Source organism: Carcharhinus amblyrhynchos, chromosome 16, assembly GCF_965287045.1.
Source record: "Carcharhinus amblyrhynchos chromosome 16, sCarAmb.v2.hapA, whole genome shotgun sequence".
Classification (NCBI taxonomy): Eukaryota; Metazoa; Chordata; class Chondrichthyes; order Carcharhiniformes; family Carcharhinidae; genus Carcharhinus; species Carcharhinus amblyrhynchos.
In genome coordinates this window covers 51132239-51151725 of record NC_137339.1, presented here as the reverse complement: position 1 = coordinate 51151725, position 19487 = coordinate 51132239, and the positions used below count along the sequence as shown (strand labels likewise).

At 42.3% G+C, this 19487-nt stretch overlaps 1 protein-coding gene across 2 annotated transcripts in view; it reads left to right on the top strand.

Annotated features, from left to right (window-relative positions):
- The window catches only part of gnas (GNAS complex locus), a 365649-nt gene extending 353496 nt beyond the window's left edge, over nucleotides 1-12153 (top strand). For both annotated transcript variants that reach the window (XM_080205084.1, XM_080205085.1), the window contains exons 11-12: nucleotides 2457-2524; nucleotides 10308-12153. In XM_080205084.1, coding sequence (XP_080061210.1) covers nucleotides 2457-2524; nucleotides 10308-10454 — 215 coding nt within the window. In that variant the 3' untranslated portion in view covers nucleotides 10455-12153. The remainder of the gene's footprint in view (nucleotides 1-2456; nucleotides 2525-10307) is intronic.
- The last annotated feature ends 7334 nt before the right edge of the window (nucleotides 12154-19487 follow it).

The following is a 19487-nucleotide window of genomic DNA, read 5'->3' as shown; positions in this document are numbered from 1 at the left end:
AATCCCTTGGGCTCTTTTCTAGGGTAGAAAAGTTAGGTACTAGGGGACATAGGTTTAAGGAGCATTGGGAAAAGTTTAGAGGAGGTGTGCGAGGCAAGTTTTTTTACACAGGGTGATGAATGCCTGGAACACACTGCCCGGGGAGGTGATGGGAGCAGGTACGATTGCAGCATTTAAGGGGCAACTAGACAAATATATGAATAGGACAGGAATGGAAGAATACAGACTCTAAGTGTGTACGATTTTAGTTTAGGCCAGCATCATGATTGGCACAGACTCGGATGACCGAAGAGCCTGTTCTTGTGCTGTACTTTTCTTTGTTCTTATCCTATGATGTTCTTTACTATTCTGAGCAGTTAAATTATGTGCAACAATCCTACGCTGTTCGTTACTTTTAGATGGTCAATCACAAACAGCCCCACAGTATACTGAATGGAATAACTTGCCACATTGATCAGTACTGAACATACTACCCCCCCCCGCCCCTCCCCACCACCACCACCAAAGGATAATAGCAAAACTAAAGCAAATATATCTTCATTCAAGAAGTAGGCTTACTGAACTAAGCTATATTTCTGCCTTGTTCTGAGGTGTTTAAATCCATCATCCTCAGATATGTATATTCATCTGGTGGAAAGAGCTAATCCAAATTTTTAACCCTCCATATTCAACAAAATTGAAAGAATCTAATAAATAATTAATTACATACTAAAACATCCATTTGTTACAGCAGTATTCAATCTCCCATGGTGTTGTACAGACCCAAGTGAAGCTGTCTTAGGAGGATAATTGGACCAAGCCAAGTCATAGTTCAGACCCTTGATGAGGAATCATGCGTGTGTCTTTATTTTTGTACTTAAGTTTTATTTTGTATTGTAACATTGAGTGTTGTTTGGAACTAAAATGATGCTCCTATATAAGCTGCATAGTGTGCTGTATTATGACCAGTAGCAGGAAGGATAATTACATCATGACATTAGCAATCTGACTTGGAAACCAGGTTCTTAAAACTAAATAAGCAAAATACTGCGGATTCTGGAATCTGAAACAAGAACCAAAGTTGCTGGGAAGACTGAGCAGGTCTGGCAGTATCTGTAAGGAGAGAAAGCAGAGTTAAAGCTTTGAGTCCTTTTGACTCTTCATCAGAAATCATCATAGAATCCTACAATGCAGAAAGAGGCCATTCAGCCCATTGAGTCTGCACTGACCACAATCCCACCCAGGCCCTATCCCCATATCTTACCAACTAATCTCTCTAACCTACACCACCCAGGACACTAAGGGGCAATTTAGCATGGCCAATTAACCTAACCCGCACATCTTTTGGACTGTGGGAGGAAACTGGAGCACCCAGAGGAAACCCATGCAGACACAAGGAGAATATGCAAACTCCACACAGACAGTGACCCAAGCCAGAAATCGAAGAACTGAAGAGAGGGAGAATGTGTTCGATTTTAATGTGTAGCTGTGAGAGATTGCAACAAGATGTGGCAACTAAGAACAAAAGACAGATGGGAGTGTGGGGGTGGGGGGGGGGGGGGGAATCATTGGCAATACATGTATGGAATATTTTTACAAAAGGGGTTTAAGGTGGAGGAGAAAGGTCTAAATGAATAGCTGCCAAACTCAACATTTGGGCTTGCACTGGGTTTCACTGGAGCATTGCAGCAGGCCAAGGATATGGATATGAGAGCAAGATGAGGAGTTGAATGGCAAGGAACTGGAAAATTGGGGTCATGTTTGCAGACAGAGCAAAGGTGTTCCACAAAACGTCTCCCCAGTGAAGCAGCGACAGCATTGGGAGCAGCAAATACAATAAACCAAATTGAAGTAAGTGCAAGTGAAACGTTGCTGAACTTGAAAGAAGTGCTTGGAACCTTGATCAGTGGGGAGGGAGGAGGAAAAGGGGCAGCTGTTGCGCCTTCCGTGTTTGGTGATAGGGACTTGGCTGTGATGGAATAGTGGACCAGAGTGTCATGGGGCAGGAATGTGTTTCATGGTAGCATTCTGCTGGAGTTGGCAAAAATGGTGGCGGATGATCCTTGAATGTGGAGGAAAGCAAGGACTAGAGGAGTGGAGAAGGGGTGGGGACGGAGATGTGGGAAATGATCAAACCCAGTTGTGTGCCGTGTCAACCACAGGTGGGGAAGCTCCATTAAATATGCACTTTAATCACAGATACTGCTCTAAGTAACTTTAGCAAAGTTTTGACACAAGTAGAATAACCTACCTTAGATAGTAACTTTTGAGGTGATTAAAATTGTTGTAAGTACCAAAATCTGTTGCCCGTGTGGATCATATAGTGTTGTAGATCACGTTGGGGTTACCTTCGAATTCTAGAAATGGTGTGTTTTGCAGGGAAATGCTTCTTGTTTTTCAAAAAATAATGCAACCAAGCTTAATTGGTACTGAAGTCAAAGCTCTATTTATGAACATAATTGTTTTTACCTTTGCAGCATCACCTGAGCCTGATGAAGATCCAAGGGTCACAAGGGCCAAGTACTTCATCAGAGATGAGTTCCTGGTGAGTATCTCTGTAGCGATATTTTTGAACCCTGGATTTTTTTTGGTCATATGGGGTGTAGATGTCACTGTCACAGCTAACATGTATTGCCATCCCTAATTCCAGCAAGAATTTATATAGTGATCTAAATAAAATGCCAGAAGACACTACAGGGCCATTAGATATCAAGCCACATAAGGTGATATTAGGGCAATCAACCAAAAGCTTGTCAAATAAGTAGGTTTTAAAGAAGATTTTAAAGGCAGAAACAGAGGATAAAGAATTGATGCGATTTTGGGAGGGAATCCCAGATCACCAGTGGCAGAGCATTTAAAACCAGAGATAATCAAGAGATCGCAATTGGATGAATGCAGATAATTGCTCTTAGGGTGGGATGTTAGGCATCGTCTTGGATTGCAGCAGTCTATATAGTGTAGTTATATCAGTGTTAATACAGTAGGAGTTTCAGAGTTATAATTCAGTGACACTGAAGGAAGGCCAATATATTTCCAAGTCAAGATGGTGTGTGACTTGGAGGGGATTGTTCAGGTGGTGGTGTCTCCATGCGTCTGCTACCCTTGGAGGTTGTGTGTTTGGAAGATGATGTCAGTGGCATCTTGACAAGTTTCTGCAGTGTATCTTGTAAATGGTAGTGCAGGCAGTGAATGTTTAATGTTGAATGTAGTGTCGCTCAAAATTATGATCAAATTTAATGATTGTCTCCGCTTGATTAAAGCTCTTGATGAGTTCCCTTTATCTTTGTAACTTCTTCCAATCCTACTACTACCCTATCTTTTCCCAGTTTCCATTCCTCTTGCACCATGTCTTCAGCTGCTTGGGCACCACGCTTTGAAATTACTTCCCTAAGTTTATTCATCGCCTACTTTTTCTCAAGACCCTACTAAAAATGTACTTCAATCAAAGATTTTACTCATCTCTTAACTTCTCCTTTGGTTTGGGTTCAAAATCCATTTTTGTTGGTATGTCTATCAAGTTCACTTAAAACATTTTATTATGTTAAAGGTGATTACTTAATGCAGATTGATACTCATATAAAGGCACAATAGAATAGTAAGTAACACTGCCAGGATGGTTTGAAATAAGTATGAGGATACCCTGCTGGGGGTGGTTTGGTTTGTTGTATGAACACACAATAACAATGCTGATCCCCAGTGTTGGAAAAATGGGTAATGAGAAGCAGCTTGATGAGCTGGGAATCTTCATCCACAGATTTGTTTCCAGGTGGGATCTTGCAAGAGTATGCAAGATACTTAATCAGATACAAAAAGTGAACCTAAAACGATATTTTAAAGTGTAAAGGTAGAACAACAGATAATCCACTGTAAGTGGAGCCAGTGGAAGATGGGAAAATAGAAAAGCATCAGATTTGGCAGTCACAAAGGCATGGATGAAGAATTGATGTGATGGATGGGTAGATAAAGAAACAGGCAGTGATTTTGAGGTGGAAGTAAATGTTTGAGGTGGAAAAATGTTAGAATCCGTGATCAAGGAGAAAATAGCGAGGCATCTTGAGGAGAATTGTTTGGTAGAGCAGACGCAGCACGGTTTCGTTAAGGGGATGTCGTGTCTGACGAATTTATTGGAGTTCTATGAGGATGTGTCTAGGGCGGTGGATAGAGGAGAGCCGGTGGATGTGGTCTGTCTTGATTTTCAGAATGCGTTTGACAAGGTGCCTCACGAGGTTATTGCAGAAGGTCAGGGGGCATGGAGTTGGGGGTAGGGTGTTAGCGTGGATAGAGGATTGGCTGTCAAATAGGAGGCAGAGAGTGGGGGTCAATGGGTGTTATTCGGATTGTCGGTTGGTGACTAGTGAAGTGCCCCAGGGGTCGATGCTGGGGCCTCAGCTATTCACCATTTATATAGATGATCTGGAGGAGGGAACCAAGTGTATGGTGTCGAAATTTGCTGATGACACCAAGATGGGTGGAACGGCAAATTGTGTGGAGAGTGTGGAGAGTCTGCAGAAGGATCTAGATAGGCTGGGCGAATGGGCCAGGAACTGGCAAATGGAACTTAATGTTGGCAAATGTGAGGTTGTCCACTTTGGTAGGAATAATGGTAGGAAGGACTATTACTTACATGGCGAAAAACTGCAGCATGCGACGGTGCAGAGGGACCTCGGGGTCCTTGTGCATGAGTCGCAAAAACTCAGCCTGCAGGTGCAGCAGGTGGTCAGGAAGGCGAATGGGATGCTGGCCTTCATAGTGAGGGGGATTGAATATAAAAATAGGGGGGTCTTGCTGCAGCTGTATAGGGCACTGGTGAGGCCGCAGCTGGAGTACTGTGTGCAGTTTTGGTCGCCACACTTACGCAAGGATATTTTAGCCTTGGAGGGAGTGCAGAGGAGGTTTACTAGTCTGATTCTGGAGTTGAGGGGGTTGAACTATGAGGAGAGGCTGAATAAACTAGACTTGTACTCGTTAGAGTTTAGAAGAATGAGGGGAGATCTCATTGAGACATATAAGATGTTGAATGGGATGGATAGGATCGAGGTGGAGAGGCTCTTCCCGCTCAGAAAGGACAGTAGGACTAGAGGGCACAGCCTCAAGATAAAGGGTGGGGGGGGCGGTTTAGAACGGAGTTGAGGAGGAACTTCTTCACGAGGGTGGTGAATCTCTGGAATTCTCTGCCCGTTGAAGTGGTGGAGGCTGCCTCGCTCAATATTTTTAAGACGCGGGTTGATAGGTTTTTGATAGGCAAGGGGATTAAGGGTTATGGGGAGAGGGCGGGAATGTGGAACTGCGACAGATCAGCCATGATCCTGTTGAATGGCGGGGCAGGCTCGAGGGGCTAGATGGCCTACTCCTGCTCCTATTTCTTATGTTCTTATGTCCTCAGTAATTACCTGCACAAGTCATGTATAAAATATTGAAGAAACTATCCTCTCAAAAGAACAATTTTACACACTTGCACAATGATCACATCATCATCAAATTGGGAGGTAAAACTTGAAATTCATCTGTTCGGATGCAACATGAATGTAGCAAGGGGTGCATCACTAGCTCTCATTGATTTTTAGCCTTTCTACACACACTTCAAATAAAGTTTCAAGTCCACATGCAAATCCTGGATTGTTTGATCACCAGCTGCTGACACAGACAATTGTAGCACAAAGTCCTGCTGCCAGGCAATCTCTTTCAGTCTAGAAACATTATAATGCAAACCATAAAACTGTTCCAATAATGCAATTCAGTTGCCTTTTGCAATTGAAGACAAATTACGGAACATTCCTATTTTATGTAAAACCTTCTGTGGAGTAAACGTGAGACACTGCTGACGCATTTCAGAAACTTTTTGAAAGTTTCTTTAAAATAGCAGGTCTCCTACACGTGGTTAGTCAGGTGCCTGCTCATTAAGAGAACTTTTCAAAGAATCCCCAGCCCCTTAGGTTCAGAAAACTGGAAAAGAACAACCAGTAAACCCCAGCGAGTTGGGTGTTTCCTATCTGCCGAGAGAATTTTAATGTATACAAAATAGGCAAAGCAATCAGTAGACATTGGATTATGTGTGGAGAGGTTCCTCCGAATATTGATGCACTTATAGATATTCTACTACTTGCTGTCTTAAAAAAAAAAGCATTGCCAAAAGTGAAACAGTACCAAGATTATAGAAAACTTAATTAACAGTAAAATAAAACAAAAAATGTAATGGTCCACATATTGCTCATATCTTATTACTGACCTGAAATTTCAACAACAATGCCCCCTCCCCCCACAATCCACTATTGGAACCCAGTTTTAAAAGGAATGCCTTAAAGGACTAGCAAAGAGCGCAGTAATATGTACTTATAAAAAGGCTCCTATTTGTTGACTACTATAGGTCAGCCTTCAACACTATTATTCCCATGAAACTCGTCTCCAAACTCCATAGCCTGGGCCTTGGCACCTCCCTCTGTGATCGGATCCTGAACTTCCTAACTCTCAGACCACAGTCAGTAAGGATAGGCAACAATACCACCTCCACCAATATCCTGAACACTGGTGTCCCACAAGACTATGTTCTCAGCCCCCTTTTGTACTCCTTATATGTCTATGACAATGTGGCAAATTCCCCTCCAATTCAATTTTCAAGCTTGCTGATGACACCACCGTAGTGTCAGATCTCAAACAATGACGAGACAGAGTACAGGAATGAGATAGAGAATCTGGTGAACTGGTGCGCCAACAATAATCTCTCCATCAATGTTAACAAAACGAAGGAGATTGTTATTGACTTCAGGAAGCATAGTGGAGAATACGTCCCTGTCTACATCAACTAGGATGAAGTAGAAAGGGTTGAGAGCTTCAAGTTTTTAGGTGTCCAGATCCCCAACAATCTGTCCTGGTGCCCCCATGCTGACACTATAGTTCAGAAAGCCCGCAAATGCCCCTACTTTCTCAGAAGACTAAGGAAATATGGCATGTCGGCTACGACTCTCACCAACTTTTACAGATGCATCATAGAAAGCATTCTTTCTGGTTGTATCACAGCTTGGTATGGTTCCTCTGCCCAAGACTACAAAGAACTACAAATCGTCATGAATGTCGGCCAATCCGTCACACAAACCAGCCTCCCATCCATTGACTCTGTCTACATCTCCCGCTGCCTCAGCAAAGCAGCCAGAATAATTAAGGATCCCACGCACCCCGAACGTTCTCTCTTCCATCTTCTTCCATCAGGCAAAAGGTACAAAAGCCTGAGGTCACATACCAACCAACTTGAGAACAGCCACTTCCCTGCTGCTGTCAGACTTTTAAATGGACTTACCTTGCATTAAGTTGATCTTTCTCTACACCCTAGCTATAATTGTAACACTATATTCTACACAGTCTCATTTCCTTCTCTTAAAATTTATTTAATAAAGTTTATTTATTAGTGTCACAAGTAGGCTTACATTAACACGACAACAAAGTTACTGTGAAAGTCCCCTAGTTGCCACACTGTTCAGGTACACTGAGGGACAATTTAGCGTAGCCAGTGCACCAAACCAGCATGTCTGTCGGACTCTTGGAGGAAACCCATGCAGACACGGGGAGAACATGCAGACTGCACACAGACAGTGACCCAAGCTGGAATTGAACCCGGGTCCCTGATGCTGTGAGGCATGAGTGCTAACCAACTGTCCACCGTGCTGCCCAACTGTGCCACCATGCCACCTTTGAACTGTATGTTTCGTCTGTGTAGTGCGCAAGAAACAATACTTTGCACTATGTTAATACGTGTGACAAATCAAAACTCAAATCAAAGGCTATAGTATGGTGAAATTCTTAGCTATAGCATAGATATAAGCTGACCAAGAAAATCAAATAATGGTAATATTGTATCAGTGGATATTGTATCAGAGGGAGCGAGCTATCTTGGATCTGGTGTTATGTAATGAGGCGGGTAGAATTAGGGACCTGGTGGTAAAGGATCCTCTTGGGAAGAGTGATCATTGTATGGTGGAGTTTCTGATGCAGATGGAGGAGGAGAAAGTGGGTTCCCGGACATGTGTCCTTTGTTTGAACAGAGGGGAGTACGGTAGGATGAGAGAGGAATTGCCGAATGTTGATTGGGGGAGCACGTTGGAAGGTAGGACTGCTGAGGAACAGTGGAGGATCTTTAAGGAGATCTTTCTTGGTGCTCAGCAGAAATTTATTCCGATGGTTAAAAAGGATCGTAGGAGGAGAGATAATCAGCCGTGACTAACGAAGGAGGTAAAGGAAAGTGTTAAATTAAAAGCAGATGCGTTTAGAGTAGCTAAGAGTAGTGGGCGAGAAGAGGATTGGGAGAGGTTTAAATGTCAACAAAGAATGACAAAGACGTTGATAAAGAAGGGTAGGAGAAACTATGAAGCTGGGCTAGCACTTAATATAAAAAAGGATAGTAAGAGTTTTTATAAATAAAAAGGAAGAGGCTGACGAGGGTGAATGTTGGACCCTTAGAGGATGAGAGGGGGGCTTAGTGGTAGGGGATGGGGAAATGGCTGAGGCCTTGAATAACTTTTTTGTTTCTGTCTTCACGGAGGAGGACGTGAATAGTTTGCCGGGTGTTAGCAATGGAAGGATGGTAGGAGTGGAGGGCCTGAATGACATTATTGTTACTAGAGGGGCAGTGCTCGACAGACTGGAGGGACTGATTGTGGACAAGTCCCCAGGACCGGATGGAATGCATCCAAGGGTTCTGAAAGAAATGGCGGAGGTGATAGTGGATGCCTTGGTGATTATTTTCCAAACGTCGCTGGATTCCGGGGAAGTGCCGGAAGATTGGAAAACGGCTAATGTTACGCCGTTGTTTAAGAAGGGTGGCAGGCAAAAGGCAGGGAATTATAGGCCGGTTAGTTTAATGTCTGTTGTAGGTAAAATGTTAGAATCCGTGATCAAGGAGAAAATAGCGAGGCATCTTGAGGAGAATTGTTTGATAGAGCAGACGCAGCACAGTTTTGTTAAGGGGAAGTCGTGTCTGATGAATTTATTGGAGTTCTATGAGGATGTGTCTAGGGCGGTGGATAGAGGAGAGCCGGTGGATGTGATCTGTCTTGATTTTCAGAAGGCGTTTGATAAGGTGCCTCACGAGAGGTTATTACAGAAGGTAAGGGGGCATGGAGTTGGGGGTAGGGTGTTAGCGTGGATAGGGGATTGGCTGTCAAATAGGAGGCAGAGAGTGGAGGTCAATGGGTGCTATTCGGATTGTCGGTTGGTGACTAGTGGAGTGCCCCAGGGTCGGTGCTGGACCTCAGCTATTTACCATTTATATAGATGATCTGGAGGAGGGAACCGAGTGTATGGTGTCGAAATTTGCTGATGACACCAAGATTGGTGGAATGGCAAATTGTGCGGAGGGTGTGGAGAGACTGCAGAAGGATATAGATAGGCTGGGCGAATGGGCCAAGAACTGGCAAATGGAATTTAATGTTGGCAAGTTGTCTACTTTGGTAGGAATAATGGTAGGAAGGACCATTACTTGGTGAAAAACTGCAGCATGCGACGGTGCAGAGGGACCTTGGGGTCCTTGTGCATGAGTCGCAAAAACCCAGCCTGCAGGTGCAGCAGGTGGTCAGGAAGGCGAGTGGGATGCTGGCTTTCATAGCGAGGGGGATTGAATATAAAAGTAGGGAGGTCTTGCTGCAACTGTACAGGGCACTGATGAGGCCGCAGCTGGAGTACTGTGTGCAGTTTCGGTCGCCGCACTTATGCAAGGATATTTTAGCCTTGGAGGGAGTGCAGAGGAGGTTTATAGGCTGATACCGGAGTTGAGGGTGTTGAACTATGAGGAGAGGCTGAATAAACTAGGCTTGTACTCGTTAGAGTTTAGAAGAATGAGGGGAGATCTCATTGAGACATATAAGATGATGAATGGGATGGATAGGATAGAGGTGGAGAGGCTCTTCCCACTCAAAGGACAGTAGGACTAGAGGGCACAGCCTCAAGATAAAGGGGGGTCGGTTTAGAACAGAGTTGAGGAGGAACTTCTTCACTCAAAGGGTGGTGAATCTCTGGAATTCTCTGCCCGTTGAAATGGTGGAGGCTGCCTCGCTAAATATATTTAAGACATGGGTTGATAGGTTTTTGATAGGCAAGGTGATTAAGGGTTATGGGGAGAGGGCGGGAATGTAGAACTGAGACACGACAGATCAGCCATGATCTTATTGAATGGCGGGGCAGGCTCGAGGAGCTGGATGGCCTACTGCTGCTCCTATTTCTTATGTTCTTATGATTGGAGTTTGTAGCAAATTGTCCTGTAAAAGTATCTTGTTGCAGTTTATTTGAGCTAGCTTAAACTTGTTAGCATAGAAGGTTAGCTATTTTCTTCCTTTGTCTTACAGAGAATCAGCACAGCAAGCGGCGATGGAAGGCACTACTGCTACCCTCATTTCACATGTGCAGTGGATACCGAGAATATCCGCAGGGTGTTCAATGACTGTCGGGACATTATTCAACGTATGCACCTTCGTCAGTATGAGTTATTGTGATGGGGAGCACTTGTCTTTGTGTCTTGGACTCTTTATTCCTCATTTAACTTGCCCACACAGGGTGGAAGAGAACTGGTGCAGCCTCTCTCCGAATGCACCCCTCCACTTTTTCCCTGCTGGACAACAGCAGAACTTCTTGCTTGCCTCTGTCCCCCGGACAGTGTGAGATGGCATCACCTAAATGGCCATTTCCATGTGGGTTTCCCTACTATAACAAAACCGAAAAACAAAACGCCCTGAACAAGGAGTACTTGAAGGATTTAAAAAGACTAAAATAAAACTAAAACCCACATACAATTGGGGGAAAACCTGTTCCAGGGTAATCAACGCTGTTGTGGGCTCATTATATCGATCCTGTATCCATTCACAGCAACAGAAAATGCGAAGGTGCCAAGACTAGACCTCCTCTGTGATGTTATCCAGGCTTGACGAGGTATGGAATGGAGATGCTGAATTCCTGCAGTTCTGAACAGTGCAAAAAATAGAGCGAAATCTGATAAAGCCCCACTGCTTTTTAGAGGGGAGTTTTTAAACAAAAAATAAAGTCTGGCAGTCCTTGGACCTAGAACGTGATGAACTGCTTTTGGCCTGTGATTGTAGAAAGAATTAATCTCACACACTGTTTTAGTTCTCCACAGTTGAACCTTTCAGCTTTGTTTATTAACTGGACTTTGGTCCAATTATTTCTGTTTCCTGTCTCTTCTGGTTCTCCCTCTTCCCTTCCCCTTCATTGCTCTTCCCTTCATTTTTGTTTATTTTACTTCTGGATTATTATTCTTGTACAGACTGTAAAATGTATTATTTTGTACAACTTTATTGAAAATAACTTGTAGAAGATCTTTGTGCCTTGATTATGGCTGTACCTGTAAAATGAGCTAAGATGTAAGTATGTTTGATTGCGCTGTACAGCTTTGTCAGCCCTATCTGCAGCATTAGCTCAAGGTAGGGAATTTATCTGTAGTTTAGTTTTTTTCTGGTTTATAAAGAAGGAAAAATGCTGTTTAGTATATAAAAAAGTACAAAATTGTGCAAATTAACCACTTAAGAAGTGAGGTCTTTAACAAGTGACCAGACTTTGCAGCATCATTTGCTTTTTTTAATTTTAGCTTTAACTCATTTCAGTCTATCCAAATGCAAACATGGCTTGTTTCTACATAAACCAAATTTTGCTACAAATTATAAATGTTAGTCTTTGGTCATTCATAGTCTTTTTAAAAAAGATTTTTTTTAAATGTAGGCATTGTGTGAATATGGTGATCATCATTAGATCTGGCTCCTCTGGTCCAACCAACAGCAGGTGTACAATGTTGGTATAATTAATACAAAGCAAGGCGTAACCCCTTGTATTTGGCCTCAGAATTCCAGTTGCAAATGACATTTTTATTTCTCTTTTAATAAAGAGATACCTTAGAAAATTTTGTTTATATATTAACTATACAGTAGCATCAAGTGAAGACGTGTGGATTTTTTTCTTAAACTTGAATAATTTATGCAAATTATATGCTCAGAACAAGTTGTGGTACAGTACAAAAAGCAAAAATCACTGTAGCAATAAGAAAGCATGTAATTTTAGTAACTACACTGCTTTATATTTTATACCTAGGTGTTTTATGTCTGAGTATGTTACTTTTTCATGTGTCTTAAGATTACCTGTACAATTTGTACAAAGTCTAAAATTACAGTTGTAATAACAGATCTAGTACAGTGTTAGCCTATATTACTCACCTCCCCCTCCCAACCTGTCTTCTCTCCTTTTTCCCCCACACCCACTCCCCCAGTTTATTTCAACACACAATTAGTACTATGTGTTACTAAATCTGTTACCCATCGCAGAAGCAATGGTAAAAAGCACTGTTGTGATTCTGTTTCAGTGAAGATATGGCTATGTCTGATGAAAGAATGTTAAGTAAATGAGAGCCACTGAAAAAAGAATAGGTGATTTAACATTTGGGAGAAGTACAGATCTACACAATCTAGAAGTTTTAAATTTGCAACTTTTCTGATCACCAGTACATTCTGAATCAAACCACAGCCTTGGCATCCAAAATTTGGGAAATTATGCTCTTCAGCCAGTGAAATACTTTTGAAATGTGGTTGCTGTTGAAGTGTAGTAAACAGTGACCGATATGCACACAGCAAAATCTTGTGAACAGAAATGTGATTTTTTTTTTTCTCTTTCTTGTTGACTGAGGTATAAGCGTTGGCTCAAGCACTGGGGAGAACACCCCTGCTCCAATCTATGGGATCTTTTATATCTGCAGGGGAATAAAGTTATTTTTGAATTAGCTAATTCCCCTCACTAACTGCCAACCAGGTATACTAAAACTAATTGCAGTGAGCTAGCCTGTTGAGACCAATTAACTTGACACTAACCAAAATGTTGCCTATTTTTGTCTGCATGGTTCAACACCATTCGGGTAATATATTTACTTTAAACCAAAGGGAGACAGAAATGATCTCCCTCAGATGTTTAAGTAAGCACAATTTTCATTGGATGCAGGCCAACTGTGATTTTTATTTTAAATGAAAGTTCATCTTTAGGCCTCTGGTAGAAGACGTGGTGAAATACGACTTTATATGTTCAAGGCACGTAAATCAGTAAGCCAGTGGTGTGTGATGGGATGTTGGTTAGTAATGAGATTTCCAGATTCAGAACAGAAAAAAGGGGAATGATGATCTTTTGGGTCTGGCTAATTCTGTACTAGTCTCACTCTGTAGGTCCTGTGTGTAGATTCTCTAGCTGATCATGAATCATTTCGGAGCAAGGTTAATTTGGTCAGTTCCAGTGCCCGCTATGGATGATTGAGGAAGGTTCAGTCCAGAGTTCCCCTGAACTTCAACTGCTCTGAAAGAGCCAAGTAGGCTCCCTTGACAGTTTAGTGAATACATTTGTCATGTGGTTAAGTTGCCAGTTTCACCCCTTGTCTGTGATGCTTCCAGACTCACGTGGGCAATAAATACATTTCTCAGCTCAGAGTGCATATGGGAAGAATAAACTCAGGTTCCCATTCTTGATGAATGTGAGATAATATATTTTGATAGGAAGAATAGCGAGGTCATTTACTACTTGGAAGGTGCAAGTCTAAATGGTGATGGGGGAACAAAGGGAACCTCAGAGGGCAAATACATGAGTCACTAAAAGTTGTGCCACTGGTTGGTAAGGCCATAAAGTAAACTAACAGTATTTCTAGAGGGATAGAATTGAAAAAACTAGGAAAGTTATGCTATGTTACACCACACTTCAGTTCTGTTCAGATATTACTAAAAGAATAGGGAGACATGGAGAGGGTTTAGGGAAGGTTTATGAAAATGATACCATAAATGTATGGTTATACATGTCAGAAAAGGATGACCGGCTGTAGGTCTCCTCCCATAATAAAAGGCTAAAAGGCGATCTTCATAGAGCTCTTCAAAATTATGAATTACATTGATCGAGTGACTTAAAGGGAGAATGTTTCCTCTTGTTAGAGCATAACAAGAGGTCAAAGTTAGTCATCAAGAAATACTATAGGAGATTCAGAAGAATCTTCATGCAAGTCATGTTGAGAATGTGGAACACTACCGTGGAAAGAGTGGAGCAAATAGTCTAGGTGTATTTAAAGGGAAACGAGATAAACATATCAGGGAGAAGGGAATTGGTGGTTATGATGGTAGATTTAGATGAGGAAAAATGGGAGGAGGTTTGATTAGATGCTGGCATGGCTAGTTGGACTGAATGGCATGTTTGTGCTACATTTCCTACATAATGACAATGAGTCTGTGGCCTACAAACTGAAAAGTGACATATGAGGAAAATATACTAGACTTCATGTCTCAATAGCTGAGTATTCCTTTAGACATTGCATGTGAAGAATATTCACTGGCGTGTTTGTATCATTGATTGAACTGCATCCAAACATAATTCATTGCCTTCTAAAAGAGGTTAGAGGAGAGAATTGGCAGGTCAATAAAATTGAAATCCCACACATTAATGTTTCATCTGGAGTAAATTGTGGTGTTAGTTATATAATCTAGCATCCTAATCAATGTTCATTTGTCTGAGGGCTGTAGTGACAGTGCCACCTCATCACAATCTACTTCCCTGGATCAGAAAAGGTGACCCCATTATTGGACTTAAATTTTCAAGGCTGAAACTTGGTTTCCAATGTCATCAGGACCAGTGTTTGATTCAGGTTTGAAGAAGAAACTTTGCTGGAATATGCCAAATAAATTCTTCACATGATTTTGGCTATTTTAGCAGAGTGCTTTTGGAAAAATTCAAACAGAGCTTACTCTAAACCTATAACTTTTGCTATTTAACTAACCAGCTGTGTGAGCTACCCAAGAAAAGCTTTCAGTTGTCGTAATTTTCAAGCGCCTCTCTCCATACTCATCATTTAACAGACCGTGAGGCAGTAACTCTCTCTAAACCATTCTAACCCTCTCCAAGTCGTTGTCATTTCTGAGTTGGCACGGTTTCTGTCATGCTGGTAGGTAATGAAATTTGTTGCAGTTACAGACAAGGATCACCCTGATTTGAGTGTTAGCTCTATTCTCTCCACGGATACTGTCAGACCCACTGAGATTTTCCACCATGTTCTGTTTTTGTTTCTGATTCCAGCATCTGCAGTATTTTGCCTTTAACAGCATATTCATATCTGTATCACTACCACTTCAAAGGATTTTTCAGATTGATGAATGATCAACAGAGAAATGATCAATGATCATTCGGGAGGAAAGTTTTATCCCTGGATAAGAGGATGAATTTGGCACCAATGGGCTGATCATTGATCAATGGGCTGTGTGTAGTAAATGCACAGATTCTAGAGACTGGTAATGATGATGACTCCAATTAAACCTACAAGCAAGCAGTTTACAATGGTAAGCTTAAGTAGGTTTGCCTTCTGAAAAGAAAGACATACTCAAATTTATTTAACATTTTCATAACCTTAGTATGTTCCAAAATGCTTTGCAACCAATTCAGAAGTGTCATTACAGTTGTAAGAAACACAGCAAAGTCTGTGAAACAACAATGTGATAATGACTGGGTAAACTTCTTTTGGTATTGGTTGAGGAGTAGGTATTGGTGAGAAGTTCCTTCTCCTGCATTCATTTGAGGGCAGATGGAGCTCAGTTTAATGTGTCACCTAAAAGACAGAATCTTTGACAGCGGAGCACTTCAGTATTACACTAGACTATTAGTTTAAGTTTTAGCGCTTTATAGTTATGATGAGTTGAGTAGAAAAGTGTAAACTTGAGTAGAGGCAATCAAAATCTTTAAAATAATGGAAAGGTTGCACAAACACAATGTGAGTAGGTTATTCAGCACAGTTTAGAAGGACTAGGGGTACCAGTTACAAAAACAGGTTAGACAGCAGAAGGGATCCTTCTTGTGAGGGATCCTCTTGGGACAAGTGATCATAGTATGGTTGAATTTTTGATGCAGATGGAGGATGAGAAAGTAGGGTCCTGAACCTGTGTCCTCTGTTTGAACAGAGCGGAGTACAATAGGATGAGAGCGGAATTGGCAAATGTAGATTGGGGGCGCAGATTGGTTGGTAGGACGGCTGGAGAACAGTGGAGGGTTTTTAAAGAGATCTTTTTCGGTACTCAGTAGAAATGTATTCTGATGGTAAAGAAGGAATGTAGGAGAAGGGATAACCAGCCGTGGTTATCTAAGGAAATAAAGAAGAGTATTAATTTAAAAGCTGATGCGTTCAGAGTGGCTAAAAGTAGTGGGCAATTAGAAGATTGGGAAAAATTTAAAAATCAACAAAGAATGACTAAGAAGGTGATAAAGAAAGGAAAGATAGACTATGAAGCTAAACTAGCACTAAATATAAAAAAGGACAGTAGAAGTTTTTACAAATACATAAAGAGGAGGAGGCTGGCTAGAGTGAATGTTGGGCCCTTAGAGGATGAGAGGGGGGATTTAGTGGCGGGAGATGACGAAATGGCTGAGGCTTTAAATCAGTTTTTTGCCTCGGTCTTCACGGAGGAGGACACGAATGGTTTGCCGGATCTTAAAGATAGAAGGATAGTAGGAGTTGAGGGCCTGAATGCGATTACGGTCACTAGAGAGGTAGCGCTTGATAGACTAATGGGACTAAAGGTGGACAAGTCCCCAGGACCGGATGGAATGCATCCCAGGGTTCTGAAAGAAATGGCAGAGGTGATAGTGGATGCCTTAGTAATTATTTACCAAAATTCACTGGATTCCGGGTAAGTGCGGTAAGATTGGAAAACGGCTAATGTTACGCCGCTGTTTAAAAAAGGTAGCAGACAAAAGGCAGGGAATTATAGGCTGGTTAGTTTAACATCTGTAGTTGGAAAAATGCTTGAATCCGTCATCAAAGAAGAAATAGCGAGGCACCTAGAAAAGAATGGTTTGATCGAGCAGACGCAGCACGGATTCGTTAAGGGGAAGTCGTGTTTGACAAATTTATTGGATTTCTATGAGGATGTGACTAGTGCGGTAGACAGAGGGGAACCGGTGGATGTGTTTTTAGATTTCCAAAAGGTGTTTGATAAGGCGCCTCACAAAAGGTTACTACAGAAGGTTAGGGTGCACGGAGTTGGGGGTAAGGTGTTAGTGTGGATAGAGGATTGGCTGTCGGGAGCACAGAGTTGGTATCAATAGGTGCTATTCTGATTGGCGGTTGGTGACTAGTGGAGTGCCGCAGGGATCGGTGCTGGGGCCACAGCTATTTGCCATTTATATAGACGATCTGGAGGAGGGGGCTGAGTGTAGGGTGACGAAATTTGCTGATGACGCAAAGATGAGTGGAAAAGCAAATTGCGTGCAGGGTGTGGAAAGTCTGCAGAGAGATCTGGATAGGCTGGGCGAGGACCTGGCAGCTGGTATGTAATATTAGCAAGTGTAGTTATCCACTTTGGCAGAAATAATAATAGGAGGGATAATTATTTAAACGGCGAAAAGCTGCAGCATGCTACGGTGCAGAGGGACCTGGGGGTCCTTGTGTACAAGTCACAAAAACCCAGTCTGCAGGTGCAGCAGGTGATCGAGAAGGCAAATGGAACGTTGGCCTTTATAGCGAGGGGGATAGAATATAAAAGTAGGGAGGTTTTGCTGCAACTGTACAGGGTACTGGTGAGGATGCAGCTGGAGTACTGTGTGCAGTTTTGGTCGCCGCACTTGAGGAAGGATATATTGGCCTTGGAGGGAGTGCAGAGGAGGTTCACTAGGCTGATACTGGAGATGAGGGGGTTGGACTATGAAGAGAGACTAAATAGACTAGGTCTGTACTCGTTGGAGTTTAGAAGGATGAGGGGGGAAATCTTATAGAGACGTATAAGATAATGAAGGGGATGGATAGGGTAGAGGTAGAGAGATTCTTCCCACTTAGAAAGGATAGTAGGACTAGAGGGCACAGCCTCAAGATAAGGGGGGGTGCAGTTTAGATCAGAGTTGAGGAGGAACTTCTTCACTCAAAGGGTGGTGAATCTCTGGAATTCTCTGCCCGTTGAAGTGGTGGAGGCTACCTCACTGAATATATTTAAGTCAGGGGTAGGTAGGTTTTTGATAGACAAGGGAATTAAGGGTTATGGGGAGAGAGCGGGAAAGTGGAACTGAGCCACTTCAGATCAGCCATGATCTTATTGAATGGCAGGGCAGGCTCGAAGGGCTAGATGGCCTACGCCTGCTCCTATTTCTTATGTTTTTATGTTCTTAGGAGATAATAGTTTCGCCCTCAGTTACCAGTATGTGCAGTTAGTCACATTTTCTAATTCATTTGCATGGCACGTGTATCATTGACAATGTCAGTATTATTTGCTCATCCTTAATTGTCCTTGAGAAAGTGAACCACTGCAGTCTGCATGAAAGCATTCCCAATAGTTCTGTTTGGGGTTTTGACCCAGCAACAGTGGAAGAACACCAATACAATAGTTCTAAGTCAGGGTGGCATGTGACTTGAAGGGAAATTTTCAGTTGATGGTGCTCTTGAGTTTGTTGCGTTTGTCATTTTACATGGTAGAAGTCACATGATTGGGAATGCTGCGAAAAGGCCTTGGTGAGTTGCTGCAGTGCATCTTATGGATGGTACCAGTCAAGCAGACTGCTTTGACCTGGATTGTGTCATTGAGTGTTGTTGGAGCAGCACTCATCCATGAAAGTGAAGAGTATCCCATTTGACTGTTAACTTGTGACTTCCAGTTTGTAAAAGCTTTGGATGGCAAGAGGTGAGTCACCATGAAAAACACAGTTTCTGACAGAACTACAGTCTGTGACTGGTCTAATTAAGGTTTTGGTCACTACTGACCCCCTTGCCCAGATGTTGATGGTGGGGAATTTAGCAATGTAATGCATTTTATGTCAAGGTGAGGTGGTTAGATTTTCTTTGTGGAGATGATCATTACTTTGCACATATGATGTAAATGTTAATTGCCACGTGTCAACATGTTGTTCAGGTCTTGCTATGTGCAGTTAAAGGCTGCTTCATTTATGATTTGTGAATGTTCCTGACTATACCATCATTGCAAACATCCCCTTCTAGTCTTATAAAGGAAGTTCAGTGATGAAGCAGCTGAACATGACTATGCCTTGGATAGTAACACCCGTACTCCCCAACCCCGCCAAAAAAGCTATTTTTTAACTCCCGACAATGTCCTGAGATTATTGGACTGCAACAACCATAACCATTTTCCTTTTGTCTAACTTCCACCAGTGGAGCATTCTCTGCCCATCGCGCCCCCCCCCACCCAATTCTCTCTCACTCAAATTTTGCTAGGATTCAATGCAATGTGAGACAGCACACACAGATCACCAAAGTTCCTTTAACATTTGGTCAGCTGTTCCCTTGACATCAAGGGCAGTCAATCACCTCACCTCTCAAATTTAGCTTTGCCTTTTGTATTTACATGTTGCACCTAGGATAGAGTCATGGAGATTTACTGCATGGAAACAGGCCCTTCGGCCCAACTTGAACATGCCATCCTTTAAAAACTCCTAGACTAATTCCAATTGCCTGCATTTGGCCCATATCCCTCTATACCCGTCGTACCCATGTAACTATCTAAATGCTTTTTGAGAGA